At 36.2% G+C, this 20498-nt stretch overlaps 3 protein-coding genes and 1 non-coding gene across 13 annotated transcripts; 3 read left to right on the top strand and 1 right to left on the bottom strand.

The window, feature by feature from the left end:
- The first annotated feature begins 647 nt into the window (after positions 1-647).
- LOC125190230 (protein Brevis radix-like 2) lies at positions 648-4960 on the top strand. 10 transcript variants are annotated; one of them, XR_007170880.2, is made up of 9 exons: positions 648-805; positions 1014-1131; positions 1298-1674; positions 2627-2762; positions 2990-3357; positions 3790-4027; positions 4304-4408; positions 4615-4677; positions 4783-4960. XR_007170880.2 is itself a non-coding variant. In XM_048087476.2 (6 exons), the coding sequence occupies exons 2-6, from the start codon at positions 1015-1017 to the stop codon at positions 3866-3868; spliced, it is 1077 nt and encodes a 358-aa protein (XP_047943433.1). In that variant the 5' UTR covers positions 648-805; position 1014; the 3' UTR covers positions 3869-4254. The 10 variants fall into 10 exon arrangements, 1 of the variants encoding a protein (XP_047943433.1); XR_016130805.1 differs by lacking the exon at positions 4615-4677 and having other exon boundaries at positions 4313-4408; XR_007170879.2 differs by lacking the exon at positions 4615-4677.
- Positions 4961-8473: 3513 nt separating this feature from the next.
- On the top strand, positions 8474-8577 carry LOC125191486 (U6 spliceosomal RNA). The gene has a single exon (XR_007171164.1). It is a non-coding gene; the product is annotated as a U6 spliceosomal RNA (small nuclear RNA).
- A 3728-nt stretch (positions 8578-12305) lies between these two features.
- On the top strand, positions 12306-13510 carry LOC125190785 (protein BIG GRAIN 1-like A). The gene is made up of 2 exons (XM_048088185.2): positions 12306-12392; positions 12759-13510. Exons 1-2 carry the CDS (start codon positions 12354-12356, stop codon positions 13434-13436), a joined length of 717 nt encoding a protein of 238 aa, XP_047944142.1. The 5' UTR covers positions 12306-12353; the 3' UTR covers positions 13437-13510.
- A 120-nt stretch (positions 13511-13630) lies between these two features.
- On the bottom strand, positions 13631-18917 carry LOC125186846 (developmentally-regulated G protein 2-like). The gene is made up of 12 exons (XM_089059454.1): positions 18782-18917; positions 18456-18539; positions 18227-18294; positions 18043-18119; positions 17634-17814; positions 17377-17433; positions 16643-16722; positions 16298-16340; positions 15371-15541; positions 15101-15214; positions 14570-14749; positions 13631-14013 (listed from the first exon to the last, which is right to left on the bottom strand). Exons 2-12 carry the CDS (start codon positions 18523-18525, stop codon positions 13924-13926), a joined length of 1131 nt encoding a protein of 376 aa, XP_088915580.1. The 5' UTR covers positions 18526-18539; positions 18782-18917; the 3' UTR covers positions 13631-13923.
- Between the last annotated feature and the right edge of the window lie 1581 nt (positions 18918-20498).

Raw genomic sequence — 20498 nt, 5'->3', positions numbered from 1 at the left:
GGAACATATGCAATTGAGATCTCGTTGGAATCCTTATTAAATTATCTTTAATTTGATATATTTTTTGCGAAAAAATAATTTAAATTGAGAGAGTTACGTAAATTTAAAGATTTGAGATGATTTTGAGGAGAGAGAAAGTAGTTAGTTATAATTACTACATGTAGGATTTGACATTAATACCCTTTTAATTTAATTAATAATTATTTAAATTTAAAATATATTACATGGCATTATATTAACCACAAGATCTTCTAATCTAATGGTTGAAAATTGGTCTCAATTTGAGATTGGTAATTAGTTAGCAATTGATTACATCACTTCAAACTTATACTCATAAATAAAGAATAGTAGTATTAGTGAAAATAATAGGAATATTCACGCCTATTATCACGAAATTATTTTTATTTTTTTTCTCACAAACTTTAAATTTGACAATTTGACGTATAATATCACAGACTTAATAAGTTGTTAAATTTTTTCCACCAGCGACAATACCTGACTGACTACCTAAGATGAATAACAATATCCGGCGTCTAGGACTTTATAATCACACTATTATCATCTTGAAATAATAATCAGTGATGTGATGTAATAACAAATTAAATAAAACTGAATTCTGTGGTCGCTGAAAAAAAATTCAATAACAAAATTTATGAAAATACGCATCACAAATTAATATTGTTGGGCTACTGCCGCCGTGTCTCTGTATTTCATTGCCAAACTAAACCTCCACTGAGAGAGAGAGAGAGGTTTTGGCTGCACTCACTGAGTCAATCTCCCATCAAGAGCTGTTGCTTAAAGCTAGGTAATGGATTAGTCACATGCTGCATACTTACTATTTATAGCTAAATCGTCAGAAACTATGACTGCACTTGGCCATTAACGCCACCCATTCTTCCTCCACGAGTCGGCTTAGAAATTGCTAGTATTTTTCAATGTGGAGACAGAGACTGCGTTTCAATTACTGAATTCGTCGGCTGTTTCCATTTTCGGTTTGATTTTTTTGGCAATAGGATGTTGACGTGCATAGCTTGCTCGAAGCAGCCCAACGCCGCCGGATCTCTCTCGGAGCTGCCTCAGGACGACCGAACTCCTACCTCCAAGAAGGCCATCAGAAACCTCACTGCACAAGTACACACTAACTGAAACTGGTTTGTTAGCTTTGTAGTTAAGGTCTCTCAATTTTTGATTTTGTATTTGAACTCTCACGACATTGGGACCTGTTTTGTTTGATCCTTTGATACATTTCATCTGATGTATTTACTTTTTATTGCAATTTGCAACATGAATATTTTAGATCAAGGACATGGCTGTCAAGGCATCTGGTGCATACAGGAACTGCAAGCCCTGTGGTGGTTCGTCAGGGCACAGCAAGGGCCAGAATTACTTGGACTCGGATGCTGGCTCAGTGTCAGAGAGGTTTTATGGCTCATACAAAAGAGCTGGCAGTTCAGAGTCCACCCCACGGCCTTGGGGAAAGGAAATGGATGCCAAGTTGAAGGCCCTCTCTAGTGGCTATACCACACCGGCTTCAGTTAGCAGTATAAGCGAGGCGTTTGTTCTTATGGAGGAAGATGAGCCAAAAGAATGGGTTGCACAGGTTGAGCCTGGGGTGTTGATTACATTTGTTTCACTGCCACAGTGTGGAAATGATATTAAGAGGATCAGATTCAGGTATAAATCAATTATCCATGCTGTGAAGCAGAATTAATATGACAGGCTGGTTTATGGAAATAAGCATCATTATTCTGTGAAACATATTCTGTTTGTATATTGGTATGAAGTTAAATTATTGAGTTATGCCTGACTTGGCTGTTCACTGTAGTATCTTAAGTATCGATTTGTGATTTTGATGGTGCTTCTTTGCTGGTTTACAAACAGTGCTTTCCGAAATCTAATTCGACATGATATCTGGAACATGTGGTATCTTCGTGAGTGACGGAATGTTTAATCTGGTGCCCGTGATGTTGATCTTAGTTAGTGGTTATCTACTTGTCTTGATTTATTTGGAGAATTTGAGATTTCTAAGTGTGAAGTAATGTGGCTGAACTGAATTGGGGCATGAGAGCCACTATGAATTGCACTAGCCTCCAATATGGTGGTGGCCCTTCCTGGAAAAAGTGGTGGGATATGGAAAAAAGGGGATAGCACTGAAGGCTAAATCACTAAAACGTATTATTAGATCTTTGTACTATCACCATAAGAGATTATTAATAACTGAGGATCATTTTCCAAGGGATGATTTTTCCAGTTTCGGTGATTGACTGATAGATAAAAAGAGCCACCTATAAGATTTAAATAGAAAGGAGTGAAAAAAAATAAAAATAAAAATGCCACAAAGAGTCAAGCTGGATAGTCCCTTTTGGTAATTTTCTGTTGACTAGCATTAAAGTGCTTGATTGGAGCCTTAACAAAAATTCAAAAGATTCCCTTAAGATGAGAATCATTAGTGTAACTTGTTACCTGCTGAGCATGTTTGGTTTCTACATTCACTGCTGTATTATTTTATTTGTTCCCAAGAATGGCCTGATTTCATCTGCTTTTTCCATATTGAGGATTTTAACAATACTACAGTACTTGTTTAGTAAGATTCTCGTTTTTCCTTTTTCTTGGATTACTTTTCCAGCCGAGAGATATTTAACAAATGGCAAGCACAACGCTGGTGGTCGGAGAACCAGGATAAAGTAATAGAATTATACAACGTCCAAAAGTTCAGTCGTCATGCAGTACCAGCACCAACTCCTCCTCGGTCAGAAGATGAGGTAATAATACTTTTCTGCGAATTATACTTATGTAACTAATGGTGACAATGCTGATGATCCAACTGATTTAACCTGCTGCTTTCTTGAATATTTATCTTTCTTCAGTTCTAATGTTTGTGCGCTCGTCAATATATGCTGTTTATATTTATTGTTAGTGACTATACTGTGGGATTCACCTTTCAAAGGAATTATCATTAAGTGATGAAATTGTGATCCATTTTCCTTAGATTTCAAAAGTTGAATCCATGGATGATACCCCTGAGACACCTCGACTGAGCAAGGAGCGTCTTCCTCATCACTTTTGTCAGAGCTTGCCCGAACAGCACCCATTGCAATCTCACGAGTACAACGATTCTGGTGGTCTTAATTCAACACCAAAAGTCTCCAGTGCTAGTGCTGCAAAGATTGAGACATCATCAATTGTTGCTTCTTCACGTTCAAGTTCATCAAGGGAAGTTGATCACTCTGGAGAGCTTTTAGCAAGCAATTCTAGTGATTTAGAGACTGAGTGGGTTGAACAAGATGTGCCTGGAGTCTACATTACCATCAGAATACTTCCAAATGGTGCTCGAGAGCTTAAAAGAGTGCGGTTCAGGTGAGCATTCCTTTAAAGCAGCACCTGTAATTCTTGGATTCTTGAGAAGTAGAACCAATTTTGCTCTCTAGGTCATATATTACTGAAGCTATGAATGTTTGGCTTCCACAAAAGGAAGACTTGTCACTTAAAATGATATTTATATAAGTACTATTTCTTAGCTTCAAACTTAAAGGCAACACATTATTCTGATCCCATTGCTGATCCCAATACTAGAGAGTTTATTTGGAAACTTATTAGTCCCACTTTTATATCAAATTTTTCTGGATGTTATGCACCATCTAAATGTTACATCTCATTACCCTTGTAGTGTATGGAATAAGTAATTTGGATCCGTTTTGTCCACTGTATAGTAAAAAATAGAAAAGGTTGACTCAATCGGAAAAGGTTGACATCATTGCTTGTTTCTGACATTGTAAATGATGAATGCAGCCGAGAAATATTTGGAGAATCGCAAGCAAGATTGTGGTGGGAAGAGAACAGATTGAGGATTCAACAGCAATACTTGTGACTTTTGGCAAACTCAGTAGGAAGATACACCTACCATTCTCATGAGTTCTTTAACCAATAGCTACTAAACTATGGATGGGTGCTGTAAACTTCGGGTTGCAGTGTGTCGAAATTTCAACTTGCTCTGCTGAATTTCTGAAATCACCTTTATTAAGACAAGGTAATGATCAGGGCACAGATAACTATAAGGTCTGCTGGAACTTGTCCTACACAACACCATGAATTTTTTTGGATATTTATGGGCATCTACTTCTAGTTAGTGGCATATCTTTTTTTTCTTCTAGTTAGTGGCATATCAGCAACACATGTCATGTCAAGTCTTGAACCTGTAGATATCATTGTGTACGGATCTCATGTTTCAATTCATCAACGTGTCTAAGTTTTACACATACATGTATTTATAATATGCTATTATCAATATACACATTCTCGACAGACATTGCAGGAGAGATAGACAGCTGATAAGCTGCGAACACAAAGCGCTGCCAACTTAGAAAAAGAAAACGGGCAATGGTTAGGCCTCGGATCACATTCCCACTTGGTTAGTCTTTTTTGGAATATTGAATTATGACTTTCACTGATATTGTTTGTTAGTACTTTGTTGGCTGTGCATAAAGTATTGAAATGGTCCTAGTTGTCTAGTTTCGCTTTATTGTGTGAGTATGAGAGGTACAGAGGGTGTCTTCTTTTGAGTGATTTGGATTGATGAATGTCTGCTGCTTTGTTTCGCTCGATTGATGTTTGTAGTTAGGTAAGGTACAATTGGAATTTTGTTTCTCGGGATTCCCGCTGTGCCTCTTTTTGGTGATGGTACTTGAACTAACCCTCTCTCTCAATAAGGGTCCCTTTTAGAATCTTAAGTTTGTGTAGAATTTATGTTGAAGTTCACCTCTTGAATCTGAGATGTTTATGAAGGATTTTCTTCAAGCTGTGCATACAGTCCACTGGGCAAGCTCCTGTCTCCTCTGCATGGTGCCATCTCTTTCATATACTCTTTTCATCATAGAACAAGTGTCACATCTGGATATATAAAATTTGTGCCCTCGTAAGTGTTAAATTAATGTCAAAATTTACAAATTACTATATTCTTCAATGCAAATTCTCAACTTTTTCGAGATAAACATATTCCATTTTTGACATCAGAGGACATTTATCTAGGAATGGAGTATGGCTAATAATTTTGGGGACAACACATATTGACTTTGGGTTGAACCTAATTGCGTTCATGTCCCTATCAGGTTGACCGGTTAGAAATCCAATAATTTTGGATTGAGTTTGGATAACCTGCTAAAAAATAATACCGCCCCCGTCCAAAAAAAAAAAGACAGAGTTGTGTATGACAGAGAAAAAGTAATAGAGAAGTAGTGATAGTAGGTTATAGGGTCCACATTATTAGTACTTCTTTCATCCCAAGATAAGCGAAGCACTTCTTTTGGGCACTATATTTAAAGAATTGATATTTAAATAGTTAAAGCGGAGAGAGTAAAATATGAGAGGAAAAAAGTATACGAGTGAAAAGAGAACAAAGTAGGTGAAAAATAAAGTAAGAGAGGATTTTGCTAAAACGGAAAATAACTCACTCATAGTGAGACATCCAGAAAGAAATATGACTCGCTTATCTTGAAACGGAGGGAGTAGTATTTTAATGTTTAAAACTTTCCATATTTAGAAATTGGTCTAATTTTGGTGGATGACCAATGGATGACCAAAAATGGTAAAACTAGTCTATTTTTTATGGGCGAAGGTAGTATTATTATTTAATTATTTTTGTTACTTTTTAAAAAAAATCATACTTTGATTTTATTCTATAGGTTCATGTAAATTAGATTTAAATAATGTAAGTTGAGTTTTTACGGTGTAAATTCAAATAAAAAATTAGGTTTAATCATTTACTATCAAGTTTTAATCATGTAAATTAGGTTTGTGTCATGTGAATCCATATATTATGTCATTAACGAGTCCGTGTTGGGTGCGATCGAGTTCCGATCATGTCATCATTAGATTGACCATATAACAATCTAATCTGCACGATTTTGTGCCCCTTAAAATGACTAAATAAAGAGTAAAGGTCAATTTTGGTCTTAAATATATGGTCGAAACTCGAAATACCAATTTGGTCCAAATCATTCACTTTTTGAAAAACAGGTCCATAACATATGAAATTCGTGTCATTTACGTCCATTTTTTACGGTGCAGTCAATTTTTGACGGTCAACCGTCGATTAACACAATTTTGACCCAATTAAGCTTAATCTAGGATTATTAGTTATCTAATTATTTTGCTAATTATTTTTCTAATTAAATTGTTTTTTAAATTTCTAATTCAAAAATATTCCTTCACACTACACTCCAAATACTTTCAAATGAATCGACTCCCTCCCAAGTCCCAACTCTCCAACTCACTCTTCTATCTAGCTGTCCTCTTTCTCTCCACACAAAAACCCAAAGTCCGATTTCGACCCACAACGCTGTCGAAGCCGCCGATTTTATCTTGTTGGCCCTGAGGAAGAAGACGACGCAGGGAGGACGATGACGAACCCTAGTTTTTCCGACCATGACCGTGGAGCTCCGCCGTTCAATTTTCCAGAAATCGATGAGGATTTTGAGAGGAGGTCTAGACCGTCCGCTTCCGCAGCCTCAAAAACCAAAGGAGAAGGGAAAGGTTGCCTCTTTTGAGGAGAGGACGAAGGCCAGACACGACCGTTAGCTTCGGCACAAGCCTTGATTTCAGTTGTAAAATATTCAGGATGTATTTGATCATGATTATGAATATCAAGGATTAGTTTGTAGTTTATTATGTCGATGGTGTGTACTGGTTTTTTATTTTAAACTAGTGTGAACCCCGCGCTATGCGCGACCTAAAATATTTATTTTATTAATTTGGGATTGTAAATAAAATAAGAAACAACATAATTACATAAAATAATAAAATAATAATAATATACTATGTCCTTAACAATATACACACTTCAATACTAAAATACTATTAATATGAAATAGAAATAAAATATTTATATACAACTAAAAAATATTAGAAGGACAATGATACCGCCATAAAAAGAGAAGAGATAAACAACCTTTATTATACAATAATACGAATAGCAAAATGAAGAAAAAGAAATAGTGAGTACAAATCCAACCAAACATACCATATCTTGTGTTCTTCATCTTCTTAATTTGCTTTCTCTCGACATTTCGTTAACTTTGAGTGTTTTCCTACTTTAAACTATGAAAGTGATGAAATTGACAACGAATATGAAAAGCATTATCGATACAAATATTATAAAAAATATCTATTATAGCTAAACTTAAAAAAAAATAAAACTAAAAAAGAAAAAACAAACTAACACTAAGAAAAAGTTTATATATATGAACTAACATCACTCAAACAGAGAATACAGAGAATGATCAATAAAATAGGATTTAAAAGTGTTGTTTTTTATTTCACCTTCTCTCACATGAGTATCTCTCCACGGTCTATGTCTCGGGCTTCAGGTCGTCGCCTTTCACTCTCTCTCTCACAGGATTATATATCCACCGTCTTTGTTACTCCTTCTCCATTGACATAGTTATGCTGAATTCCATGGTTTTCAGTTTCCTTCCTATAGTAAGATCACTTTGTTAGTAATATAATAATTATACAAAAAAGTGGATAGAATAGGTTGAACAAAAATATGCTACTATTGATAAAAGAGTAAGAATCCTGCTGATCATTTATGCAATGGGTGAAAGCAAGAAGGAAATGCAAATGACGTATATTTATAGACAAAAAATATAAAACAAAATATTTGAAACCCACCCATTAGTAGCCATAAATTATTTGACCGTTACTTTACATTTATATAGAGTAAATATTTATATTAAAATCTTGCATTTTTGTAGTTTACTATTCTTTAAAAAAAACTTAAAAGTTCGCACGTTAATTATGATAAATAAGTTTTAGAAAAAGTTAAAAACTGAATAATTAATTTAAAATTGATTAATGGAGTCTAGGGCTTTATAAGTAACGTGTTTCCTTGCAGCACCCAATTTGATACCAAGAATTAATGCACATAATTATTTTTATCGTTACTTATCATTGAACAAAGATATTAATACTCTTAAAAGTCAATATCTATAGAAATAAAAGGAAAAAATTAAAAAATACATTTCATTTTATAACAAAAACATTTCTTATAAAGCCATGACTGCACCAATCAATTTTTTAAATTAATTTATAACAATAGAATATAAATAATTATAAATAGCATTTAATATAGTTAACAATATAGTCATTAAAATTTGCAAATTTTATTGCTTTATATGTTTCATAATTTATTTGACATTTGAATATAATATCTGCAAAATTTAGATATCTATTAATCATAATATAATTTTGCAATCATAGATAACGGCTTAATTTATACCAACAACTCCAAAAACTCATGTAACAGCTCAATTTATACCAATTACTCCATAAATATCCATATTATTCCATAACTTATAAATATTGCAGAATAACACCAAAACTTATAAATATTTTAAAAGAAGACCAAAACTCGCCTTTTATATATGTATAAATATCAAAAACTTGTTTTAGTTTTGAATTTTGAATTTTACGTTTTCATGTTCCTTCGGGGACATCCGATAAAATTGGAATGATACAGAGAAGATTAGCATGGCCCCTCCTGCGCAAGGATGACATACGTAAATTGAATTTTACATTTTCATTTTCAATTTTGCATTTTCAAATTTTAAAAATAAAAATAAAATAAAAATATAATTTAAATAAGCCTAATCCGGTTAAAATTGTGTTAAACGACGGTTGACCATCAAAAATTGACGGCGCCGTAAAAAATAGACGCAAATGACACGAATTTCATATGTTATGGATCCGTTTTTTAAAAAGTGAAATATTTTAGACCAAATTGGTATTTCGGTCATATGTTTAAGATCAAAATTGACATTTACTCCTAAATAAAACATTGTTACAAAGGTAACAATTTATCTGTACAGGATTGGAGAACAATTTTTCAAAAGGTACATAATGCAGTCTTACATTATTTCGATATTCATTATGAAATAATTTTCTAGTGGATTCGTATGCAACTACACTTAATATTATTAAGATTTGATCACTAGATCAAATAATGTCTTTCTCATATTCTCTCACACACGTACTTACAACACAAGTCCGTTTAGGCAATAATTTCGTGATTTCATCAATAATTACATTCCACACATTCTCAATCTCGTGCACAGACCTTTCTTTTGAAAAATAATAAAAAAAGGTAAAAAGAAACCCGTTTTTTAGGCATTACGTTCAAATAAAAATGCCTTGGTCAATAAAAAATGATCTCATATCATTGCACATTAGAGGAATTTTTATTTCTAAAAGTAGAAAAGTTATACTACCTCCGTCTCTCTATAATGGATTCATAATTTTTGAAATGTTACATCTTAAGTGAGTCAACTTCTTTTGAAATAGTAGTCCCTGAAATTATATAGTTTGATCAAATTATGATATTTCCTATAAACTTTAATACTTCCTCCGTCCCGCTTAAGATGACACGTTTTCCTTTTTAGTCTGTCCCAACTAAGATGACACATTTCCTTTTTTGGTAACTTTCTCTGTCCAATTAATACACTCAACCACTTTTTCCCACTCCTATTAAAATATTCATCTTTCTTTATCTCTCTACTTTAATACTTCCACCCACCTTCTCTCTCTCCAATTAAACACTTTAACTAATAACTCCTAAAATCCCGTGCCGGCTAAGCAATGTGTCATCTTAGCCGGGACAGAGGGAGTATTAGTCTAAAATATCACTAGCATTACATTTTATTTTCCAAAACTTATTCTTTATGGATAATCGTGAAACGTTTATGATATCTTAGACCATTTTTTTAAGTATGTGGTAAGTAGGATAAAAAAGCCAAGTATATAGGGATTGACCCACCGTGGAAAATAACAAATGTAAGAACATCCACAATAGCGGCTAGCCGATTCGCGTCGCTAGCCGGTCGGTTAGCCGAACTATTGCAACCGGCCAGCCGAGAATCGGCGAGAAAATCGGCGTGGGCTAGCCGATTTTAGGGCGCTAGCGGTGCGCTGGCCGCCATTGTGGCGCGCAGATCGGCCAGCGCCAATTTTCGTTTTCTATGTATACGCGATTTTAGTTTTCATTTTCATTTTCATTTGCACCACTTGTTTTAACGAGTTTTCTCTCTCTCTAAATTTCTGTACTAGAGCAACATCGAGCGATGAGTAATGCGGGTGGTAGCGGTGGTGGTAGTGGTGGGGATGCTGAGGAGTACGGACGGCAAATGAACGAGGCTATGGAGGCCTACATGAACCGCGAGCTAGAGCGGTACATGCGAAGGGTCGATCAGCAGGCGGTACCTCGCCCTCCACCGGTTGTCCACCGCCGAGCAGTGATTGATCGGGATCACGTAGCTGCACATCAGCGGCTATATGACGACTACTTCGCTCCGGACCCGCGATTTCCAGCAAACATGTTCAGGCGGCGTTTTAGAATGCGCAGGGAGTTGTTTATGCGTATCGTTGACGCTTTGGAGCGTCGATATCTTTATTTCTGCTTCAGGCACGATGCGGCTGGCAGACCAAGCCACACCCCTATCCAAAAGTACACGACGACAATCAGGCAGTTGGCCTACGGAGGCACGACAAACATGTGGGATGAGTACCTCCACATCGGTGAGACGACTTCTCTGGAATGTCTGAAGTTTTTCTGTCAGGGCGTGATTCAAATTTTCGGTGAGCAGTACCTTCGAAGCCCTACCCCCCAAGATTGTCAGGATCTGATGCAGATGTACGGGGAGCAGCATGGTTCCCTGGGATGTTAGGCAGCATAGATTGTATGCATTGGGAGTGGAAGAACTATCCAACTGCCTGGAAAGGGGCCTACACGACCGGCTACAAGGGAAAGAATCCCACGATGATCCTCGAGACCGTAGCTGATTACCGGCTGTGGATCTGGCATGCGTATTTTGGGGTAGCCGGGTCGAACAACGACCTCAACATCCTCAACTCGTCGCCCCTCTTCAACGAGAAGTGTCAGGGCATCGGTCCAGCTGTCTCATTTGTGGCCAACGGCAACCGGCATGATATGAGCGACTACTTGGCGGATGGGATATACCATAGGTGACCTGTCTTTGTGAAGACAATCAGACACGCGGCGGATGACAAGAAGGCCTACTTTGCGGAACGGCAGGAGTCGGCGCGCAAGGACGTGGAGCGCGCATTTGGTGTGCTCCAGTCTCGATGGACGGCAATTAAGGGTCCAACGCGTTTGTGGGATGTCAAATGCGCTGCTGATATAATGTACGCCTGCATTATCATGCACAACATGATCGTCGAAGACGAAGACATACACTGACTAGTTGGGCCAATGACGATGAAGCCGGTCCAAGCCACGGAACGGCCACCCCTAGCGTACGACATGGGGTACCTCTCGATGAAGTCGGCCGCTTCCAGGAATATGCCGATATGCGCCAAGTGGATGCTCATATTCAACTCCAAAAGGATATAATTGAAGAGTTGTGGGCACGGAAGACTGCACGACGATAGTTTTTTTTCTCTTTATTATGTAATTTTTTTTTTAATGAATGTACTTTTTTTTAATGCAATTAATGAATTTTCCCGTACGTCTCGTAAATTTAATTTCGTTTAATCGTAAATTTAATCCCGTAAATGTAGTTGTTTTTGAATTATTTTTATTGCGGCTGGCCTATAGCTGGCCTATTTGAGTAAATGCTGACGTGGCAGGTGGATTTTTAGTGCTGCTGACGTGACAGATGGATTTTTAGTGCTGCTGACGTGGCAAGGAGAGAGAGTGGCTGGCCTATTCTTATTGTGGATGCTCTAATGCAAAGTTTGATATTTTAGACAACTTTTAAAGTTCATGAGAACTATCAGAAGTTGACCAAAAGTTCGTGATTTCAGAGATCAATATCTATTTTCTTTTTTAGCAAAAAATACTTTTACTCACTTTTACTATAATCATTCTCTTACTTTATTTTCTCTTTACGTCTCTATTGTATTCTCTCTCCAATTAACTCTTCCAGTACCATTTTCTTAAATTGTGTGCCCAAAAAAAAACGTCTCACTTATGAAGAAACGGAGGAACTATATTTTTACAGAGTAGTGTTATAGACGAACCATCACCCATCTAGTTCATAACTAGTGATTAAATCTCAACGACCCCAATAAATGGAAGGAGAAATTAAGGTCCACAATTCCTGATTATTTTTCCACGCATGCATATTCTGTCTCTCTTCTCGTCAAGCGTGCTCTTCAAGCTCTCATTACACACAGACGTCGTCATCCCACATCGCATGACTGCTCTTGTCTCTTTCTCTCGACATTAAAGATCTCCTGTCCCCACACGCTTTTCTCATTTCTATAAATGGGTGGTCTGGTCGCCTTTTAGATAGAAAACTCATAGTTGGATTGAATCAATTCCATTGAGATAGAAGAAGAAATTAATGAGGAAGGTCGACAAATTCTCCCGCTCTCATCTGCAGGTTTCCTCCCTTTCCCTCTATTCTTCGAAAAATAGTCACGTCTTCTTGTTTCGAAGTGTCAAAAAAGAAAAAAAAAATAGTCTTGTCCAAAATGAAAAGTTTGTCTCGTATTATTAATACTTTCTTTATACTAAGATAGTGGAGTAATATTCCTTTTCGGGTTATCCTCCTAAAGTAATTGGGTCATTTTCATTTAAGAAATGTTTCAACTATTATCATTTTATTTATTTTTTTCTGGTATACTTTACCCATATTTCTTTTTCTCTCCTTTATTTTATCAATTTATCCTATATCATCCACCGTGAGACTACTTTTAGTTGACGGAGGGAATATTTTAATTTTAACACCATTACTTTCTTACAACAGTCCGGGAAATGTTGGAGCTCCGGTTCCAGCTGCAGCGGCGGTTTCTTCTCCTCCTTGGAACCCAAATCCTTGGCGGCGGAGCATCTCAGAAAGTTGGACGACTCTGGAATCAATTGGCGAGGCTTCAGCGACAGATCGGATCGCAAGTCGAAGAGCGAGAGCAGATTAGTGAAAACAAAACTGAAAGCGCTGAAAATGTACAAGAGCGTGAAGCAGCCGATTTCTCCCTCCGGAAAAGTCGCCGCCTTCTTAAACTCACTCTTCGCCTTAAAGAAACAAAAATTCCCCGACGACTCGTCGTCATTCTCGCGCTCCACAAGCACGACTCCTTCGTCAGCGAAGCCGTCGATTAAGTTTTTCCCGGCGAGCGTGATTTTGGACGAAGATTGTCGCCTCCAAAGGCAAAGAGGCAACAGCGACGACATAGATTCGATCTTAGAGCTCGCCATGCATATGAAGAGCAAGGATCAAATATTAGGGTGTGACTCGTTCGGTATTTTTAGTGATGACAAAAAACGAGGTTTTGGTCGAGAATTTGACGACGGGGATGCTGAATTTGATGGAGCGAGCTGCGCGAGTTCGGATTTATTTGAATTGGAGAATCTATCGGCCATTGGAATGGAAGAACTACCGCTTTATCAAACTACTCATCTTCACAAAATTATGCAAATGGACTAATTTTGTGAAATTCAATTAATTTTTGACTTTGTAAAGAAAAATGAATTAAAAAAGGCGGATCCCATTTTTTGTAACACTCCTATATTATATTTTGCCATTTTGTCCGTCTCTCATTAAAAGTCCATTTTCACTTTTATCGACTCCACATTCTATCCACTTATTCCACTTATATTTTATTTAAAAAAAGAAACACATAGTAAACCTCAATAACAATATAACCGCAGAACTGAAATTCCAAAACTTGTACAACATAACCAATATTTGTCGCCTCAAGTCTTCTACATTTAGAAGACTTAACACAAAAATCACAACCATCAAAGTTTGTGAATGATGAATGGCTATTTTGAGTCACAGGTAGAGAAATCGCAATCTAGAAATAGCTTCAGCAGGGCATTCCAAGAAATTCCCCTCCTGTATATAATCGTCTACCACCGACATATAAGAGAAGAGTCTTTTAGAGGTAACTCCCCATCACCGCTTCATGTCTTCAAAGGGGCCTTCTTTTCTCGATCAGAAATACGAGCAGGACCTGTTGTGTGTGATTTAAATCGCCCTCTCTACCTCCATCTTCTTTCTCCTGCATAAGACAGTCAGTCTTTCATTTGTCAGGGTTTAGGTTCCATTTGTCGGTTAAGGACCAGAGTTATAATTAATAAAACAGATTAATTATATCCAAACAATGAGTAAATCCAACATGTCGTTGTTTAAGCTACTAGCTCATCAGGCTCAAAGCAAGATGATTTATATGTAATCCTAATTTAGCAAATCCTACTATAACATATGCATCAATGTTATTGAGCATTACTCCAGGGTTGGTGGAAAATGCTATTTTGACCGTCCAACAAAATTTTAGATTCCATATATTATCTTACAATTATTGATGATAACATATTATTATCGTATTCATCAAGACCAATGAGAAGAGGCAAGGTTGGCATAGCTCAAGTACCTTTTTCTTAACCACTTGTACTACATCTTCATCATTAAGAGCATGGCTAAGACCACAATCTGGGGCGGAGCTAGGAATTTGTAGGGAAGGGGGCAAATTTATATACGAAGGAATTTTAAGAACTTGAGGAGGGGCATTTAGTGAGAGATTAAAAGAAATAAAATTTATAATGACAAAAATATACATGTAGTAAAAAGTATGAGGAGGGGCAAATGCCCGTAGAGCTCATGTAAATTCGCCCCTGACCACAATGCTGAGGGTAGTGCCTTGCACTTGTGCCCCACGCTAGCACATACTTAACTTCTTTTACCAGGCTCCGATGAAGGTAATTACAAAAATCTTCAACAGTGCAGCCACCTCTACCCTGAAATAAAAATCCAATCATTGTAGGGAAATAAAAACACAAACCTACCACCTTATATTCACAAGACTCGGAACTTGTATCAAAATAAATTAATGTGTACAAAATAACTTCATCAGGAACGGGAAGACTGCTTCACAAAAAAATCATAGCCTGTAGCTAGAAGGGGCAAATGCCTCCTCACCCCTCTTCACCATACTATATTTGCATACAAAACTACAAATTTTTTAATACTATATGTATAAATTCACTAGTTACCACTTCTTATATTTCAAAATTACCCGGTGTATATTTTGCCCCCTCCCAATACAAGCATGCATGTATCGTAAGTGTATAAGATACTATGAGACATACAGCAGAAAGGACACACGGGTCTGCGAAATCTGGTTGCTGGCCTTGAGGCTTTGTATATATTCTAACAAGACCCATCTCTTCCCACATTCTTGCGAGCAGTCTATCCAGATTGAGCTGTTGGAATGACATAATCACACAATGTTAAGCAAGAAAAGTGAATGTTGTTTGAGCCCACATGGTACTGCCTATCAGTGTTCCATAATCCATACAATTCTTTGCAAAACAATGTAAATGATAGGTGGAAAAGTATATACATGAACAGACAAATACCTTCAGATTGCAACTAATGACAATTGAATTGGGCTGTCGAGCTAATCTGTCCACATCATCAATACCTATAACATCTATCTTGTTGTAGACATATACACACTTTATGTACTTGCGGTTGCCCTCAATAACATCTATCAAATCATCCACGGTCGCATCTTCACGTAACAAAACCTTGTAAAAATTAACGTAGAAAAGCACTGTCAACAAGATTCTCAGCCCTAGTACATAGTTCAGGCATTACAGGTCAACATTTCATATGTCATAAATAACACAAAAGAAAAAACCGAAACAGAGTCTGCAGTATCAGACAGCTGGAGCACAAACCATGAAGAAGAGAATCTCCTATGAGGTTCGAAACATTCTAGCTCAGGGACTACGCATTGAAGTGAATATCCGCTGCTTGTGTTTCGTATTCAAGCAGTTTTAATCTGTGTACTTAGTAATTGGTAATCATGTGTTAAGGCATAATTAGAATTATATAGAAGGGATTTTATATTTTCCTTATGATAAGAAGATCGATGCTTCTGGAGAGGAAATTTACAGATTTCAGATGAAATGAAATGTGAACATGTTTACAACAATCTTAAGGTCTTTCCAACAGATAAAGTAACTTGTAGTGTGAACAGACATCGCACAGATGTGCAAAAAAAAAATCATATTTGCTCTGTACTAAGAAAACAATGACTTTCAAGCATGCATACCTCCATTTATAAAATAAGAAGTCTTTTAATGTGAAAGGATAACTAAAAAAAAAAGTTGAATTCCATATTCATCTGTGGATAAATAAACTTTTCCAAGATAGGGAGGGAAATTATTGCGTGTTTGTTTCTGTTTGGGGATGAGTAGTAACCTAAGCATTGTGAATCTTGTACTCGTGTAATATTTGATAGCAAAGCTTCTCATCCACATGAGTCAACGGTAACGTACTATTGAAAGAAATTCCCCCAGTCTTCTTCTTTTTGAAGTATATCTGCCATCAAGAAGTACCAGACACATCAATTATGAGACAAGCTAGTAGTAAAATCTTTGAGGAAATGCTCACTCTCCTTCCCCAAAAAGATTTAATCAATTACAATTCTTGTCTGGATAGGGACCAGTCATTTAGCATGAATAGGTACTCTGGGATCAAGGCTATGAATTCAGAATGTTCAAGCTTTATCCCTCCCAAAAAGGATCAGCCGACTAGGCCTAAAAGCAAACATTTAAGTTTTATGTAGCGCATGCAAATAAATGCTACAACCAAAGATACAATGGAGAAAGTTAAAAAAATACATTACTTGAGGTGGGGTTTTGTTTAAACGCAAGCCAACTGCTTCCAACTCCTTTGTTAGGATTTGCCGATGCCCTTCACTCTAGATTTTAAGGACAATGGAAAAAATTAGATAATAGCAGAACGAAGATATCATATAACTATTAAAGCACAAAACACGAGCCAGCCGTGCAAATTCACAAAATATCAAGGAGCAAGTTCAGACTAAATTATCAAGGCCACTAGCAAGTAGCAATGCCAAAAAAAAAGATACATTGTTCTAATATCTTTTGCATCAAGGAAATAGTAATAATGTATTTAAGCTCCCAAAGATAGTTGATTCACATAGTGTCAGCAAAACCAAGCAACAAAGAATTATGCCTATTGCCAGTAACTTACTTTGTAGATCATATACAATCCGGCAACCTAAAAGGTCATTAATAGCAGTCATGTAATATCAGCATGATCCTAATACTGCTTTCATAACATTTTTCTGAAGTACACAGTCAAAGTGCTTTGTGTCTATTAATCATCAGGACATGCAATGTGTTTTAAATATATAAGAGATTGCAATTATGACCAATTAAAAGGGGGGGGGGGGGGGAACTCCGTTACCGAGGGCATGCAAACAAATATCTTAACAGTGAAAGCATCCCACAGAAATATCAATACTGAAGATGATACTGAGACAAGTGCCGTTCAAGATTATTGGAAAATATAGTAATATGCAGCAGCAGTTGATACAGATACGACTTACTTTGGAGGCATCCAGAACCATCAATACAAGATCAGATGATTTGGCAACCGCAATTACCTGAAAAACAAGAAGTTCATGTTAGGGTGTGTATCATCACATTTTTATTGTTACAAGTATTTTCCTTGTTGAGGAAAAGGGGGAGCAGAATGGGTTAAACCCAACAATCCTCTCTCTTCCACAGGGGAAGTCAGCCACGTGCATGTCCCATTCTGTCTCACTAGGCATCAAGTAATAGCATCAACTGCATATATAATTACCTGCCTACCACGACCTTTTCCTTCAGATGCACCTTCTATAATTCCAGGAAGATCAAGCAGCTGGATTTTTGTGTCATTATAGTGAATAATACCCGGGATATAGGTAAGCGTGGTGAACTCATACGATGCGGCTTCTGAATGTGTTCCTGTCAACATAGTCAAAAGTGTTGATTTTCCAACACTAAGAGAAAACAAATTTAACATACCTTTAGAGTTTAAAAATGGCACGGAAATAAAAAGGGATAACTTAAGATGGCCAGAAAGGGACAATCTAATGGCCTAACAAAGAATGACATGGCAGTGGCAGTCAAATCCCATTTACCAAAGATTACTTAATTTATCATCAAAAGCAAATCATCATATTCTAAATTCTTCGATGCATATGTTCTAACATAATCACATGACCAACCTGGGAAAACCTATAAGTGTGACAAGCCCATGCCCGTATTTTGAAACTTCAAAGCCCTCACCACCTCCACTAGCCCCCTGATCCACCATCAAAGCATTATCAGAATATCAGTTACTTGCAAATGAGACAAAGGAATGATTCTTTTTAATTTTCAGCCCAAAGACAAAATCATAAGGTTGCATACTTTTGGAGGCTCCAACAGTTGTGTCCTCAGCTTTGCTATCTTAGCCTTGAGCTGACCCAAATGATATTCTGAGAAATGAAATGTCAGCATCAAAACTAAATTCAGAACAAAACCAACTCCAATTCCGATCGCTGAGTTAAAATAAAATAATAAAGCCTGGATAGAAACATTGGACACTATACATACTCATATTTAGATAAGAGGAGCAAAGTAGGGGTATGGAATTCACCTGTGGCTTTATTTTTCTGAGTCCGAGCCATCTCGGCTTCAATTTCTTTAATCTTTTCTATGATCCCCATCTTTCCTTAATTATCTATCAGAAGAAATTAACAACATCAGCAACATTCTCTCGATCAGCTGAGTATTGCTTCATCCATAGAACTGATAAATGCTAAGTAAATATAAATGAATACAAACAGTTTCCGCAATGCTTCAGCTCAGATTAGTTGTTCGATACAAATATAAACAATCTATTGGAATCTAGAACTCTCGTCGATGTCAATTCGAACTCATATACCCCCATATGTACATGCAAATGTAAAATCAAAATGATACCTAGAGAGAGAGGGGCGAAAGGAAGAGATGTGAAGAGAAGACCAGAATATGCAATTGCAGCCTTGTTGGGGTTTACCGTGTTCAAATAAATCGTCGAAAGTGTCACACGCTTACTAGAAAAGTGTTGAATTGATAATAACTAGTATTAACACATGTGGATATAAAAATTTCAAACAATAGATACAAAACATAATAAATATAAAGAAATTATGTATTCAAAGCAATGTGAAAATTTTAAAAAATATAAATATACTTATCTTATCTTACTCTAATTGGAGAATTTACTACTCCCAAATGAATGAAATATCTATACAATTTTAATTTATAATTTAAGTGGAGTAAAAACAATAAAAATTAATGACAAAAAGAAGATATGTAACTATGATAAAAGAATATGAGTTAATTAGAATAAGACATACAGTATAAATAAAGAAAATATGTGTGAGTAAAAATGTTTATAGACAGTGCTATGGTAGTCATTAATCCAAATAAAAGGTAAATCAATATATTAATTTAATAGCTTAATTAAAAAAATTAATTTGAAAAATATATGAAATAATTTAAATAATAAAAATTTAAACTTCTTTGAGAAGTCAAGTTAGAAAATTAGTACTATCCAATAATCACATTTTATACATGATCAAAGAGTAAATGAATTTAAAAAATTTAAGACTTCATTGAGAAGTCAAGTTAGAAAATTTGTTTTATCCAATCAGTTGATTATTTATTTCTTTAATGTACAGTGAAAGACTAAATAAGTTTTTGATATTAGAAAGAATAAATTTCTTACTCCCTGCCACATATACGTATAAAAAATAAATATCACTTAAAATATAGATAATATTTTATGCATCTTTGTTGTTTTGAATAATGTAAAAATTTACACTTCTTTATATTAAGAAGTTATACAAACTTTATAAGTTAAGTTTAATCTTAAATATATGAGTATAATTTAATCTTATTCTATAATTTAATCTAAAAACTTAGTAGTATTGTTTAGCTTGTATTATTGTTTAGCTTTTGAAGCATTTCTAAATTGGCAAACAATTTTATACAATTTTAAATCCGATATAAGTGAAATAAATAAAATATAATAGAGAACAAAAATGAGATAAAATATTAATATTTAAGAATATACAAATAAAAACCCAATTTAGAGAAGCAACAATTTACAAAAGCCCAAATATTCAAAATTGAATCATAAAATAACAAATGGATCGATTTTTGTAATAGGTTTTTCTCACGGCCCATACGATATTTCAAACATACTTGCATAACTTATTAAACTAAAAAAATTATTAAGCATAATTATCAAAACTTAGTGTTTAATACGACACTATAAAAAAAAATATATAAAGATTTTTGTCACATTGTATGCACCGCCTCAGACGCGAACCCTAATTTCAACGCACGCCTCCATCTCTCTCCCTCCTTCCTCCTCCTTAATCGACGGCGGAAATTATCTCACCGGCCATAGCACCGCTCCTTCTTCATCGCCGGCTCTCCTTCCACACACAGCCTCGCCGCTTGTCCCGCCTGTCGCGCCGCCGTCGCGCCTTCCTCCCTCGCGGCGCTGCTATGCCTTACTTGCCATGACCGCCGCCTTTCTCTCCTTCTCGCGGTTCCACCTCTTGGCCACCTGGCTTGAGACTCCGCCACGCAACCCAACCGCCGTCGCCGATCACCCCTCTCTCTCGTAACTCTCAGGTAGCGGGCT

The sequence above is a fragment of the Salvia hispanica genome, chromosome 5, assembly GCF_029641045.1.
Source record: "Salvia hispanica isolate PSC_SH4W2 chromosome 5, Shi_PSC_v1, whole genome shotgun sequence".
In the NCBI taxonomy this organism is placed as follows: Eukaryota; Viridiplantae; Streptophyta; class Magnoliopsida; order Lamiales; family Lamiaceae; genus Salvia; species Salvia hispanica.
The sequence above is the reverse complement of the archived record's forward strand: the minus strand, read 5'-3'. Positions and strand labels throughout refer to the sequence as shown.

Excerpts from the sequence above, each read along its gene's own strand:
- LOC125190230 (XM_048087476.2), top strand. The coding sequence starts at position 1,015 with ATGTTGACGTGCATAGCTTGCTCGAAGCAGCCCAACGCCGCCGGATCT. Across the intron at positions 1,132-1,297 it reads TCAGAAACCTCACTGCACAA|ATCAAGGACATGGCTGTCAA; the intron begins GTACACACTAAC and ends TGAATATTTTAG. Across the intron at positions 3,358-3,789 it reads CTTAAAAGAGTGCGGTTCAG|CCGAGAAATATTTGGAGAAT; the intron begins GTGAGCATTCCT and ends TGATGAATGCAG.
- LOC125190785 (XM_048088185.2), top strand. The coding sequence starts at position 12,354 with ATGAGGAAGGTCGACAAATTCTCCCGCTCTCATCTGCAG. Across the intron at positions 12,393-12,758 it reads TCTCCCGCTCTCATCTGCAG|TCCGGGAAATGTTGGAGCTC; the intron begins GTTTCCTCCCTT and ends TTCTTACAACAG.
- LOC125186846 (XM_089059454.1), bottom strand. The coding sequence starts at position 18,525 with ATGGGGATCATAGAAAAGATTAAAGAAATTGAAGCCGAGATGGCTCGG. Across the intron at positions 16,341-16,642 it reads AAAACCCCACCTCAAGTAAT|ATATACTTCAAAAAGAAGAA; the intron begins GTATTTTTTTAA and ends TCTTGATGGCAG. Across the intron at positions 15,215-15,370 it reads TCATTAGTTGCAATCTGAAG|CTCAATCTGGATAGACTGCT; the intron begins GTATTTGTCTGT and ends TCATTCCAACAG.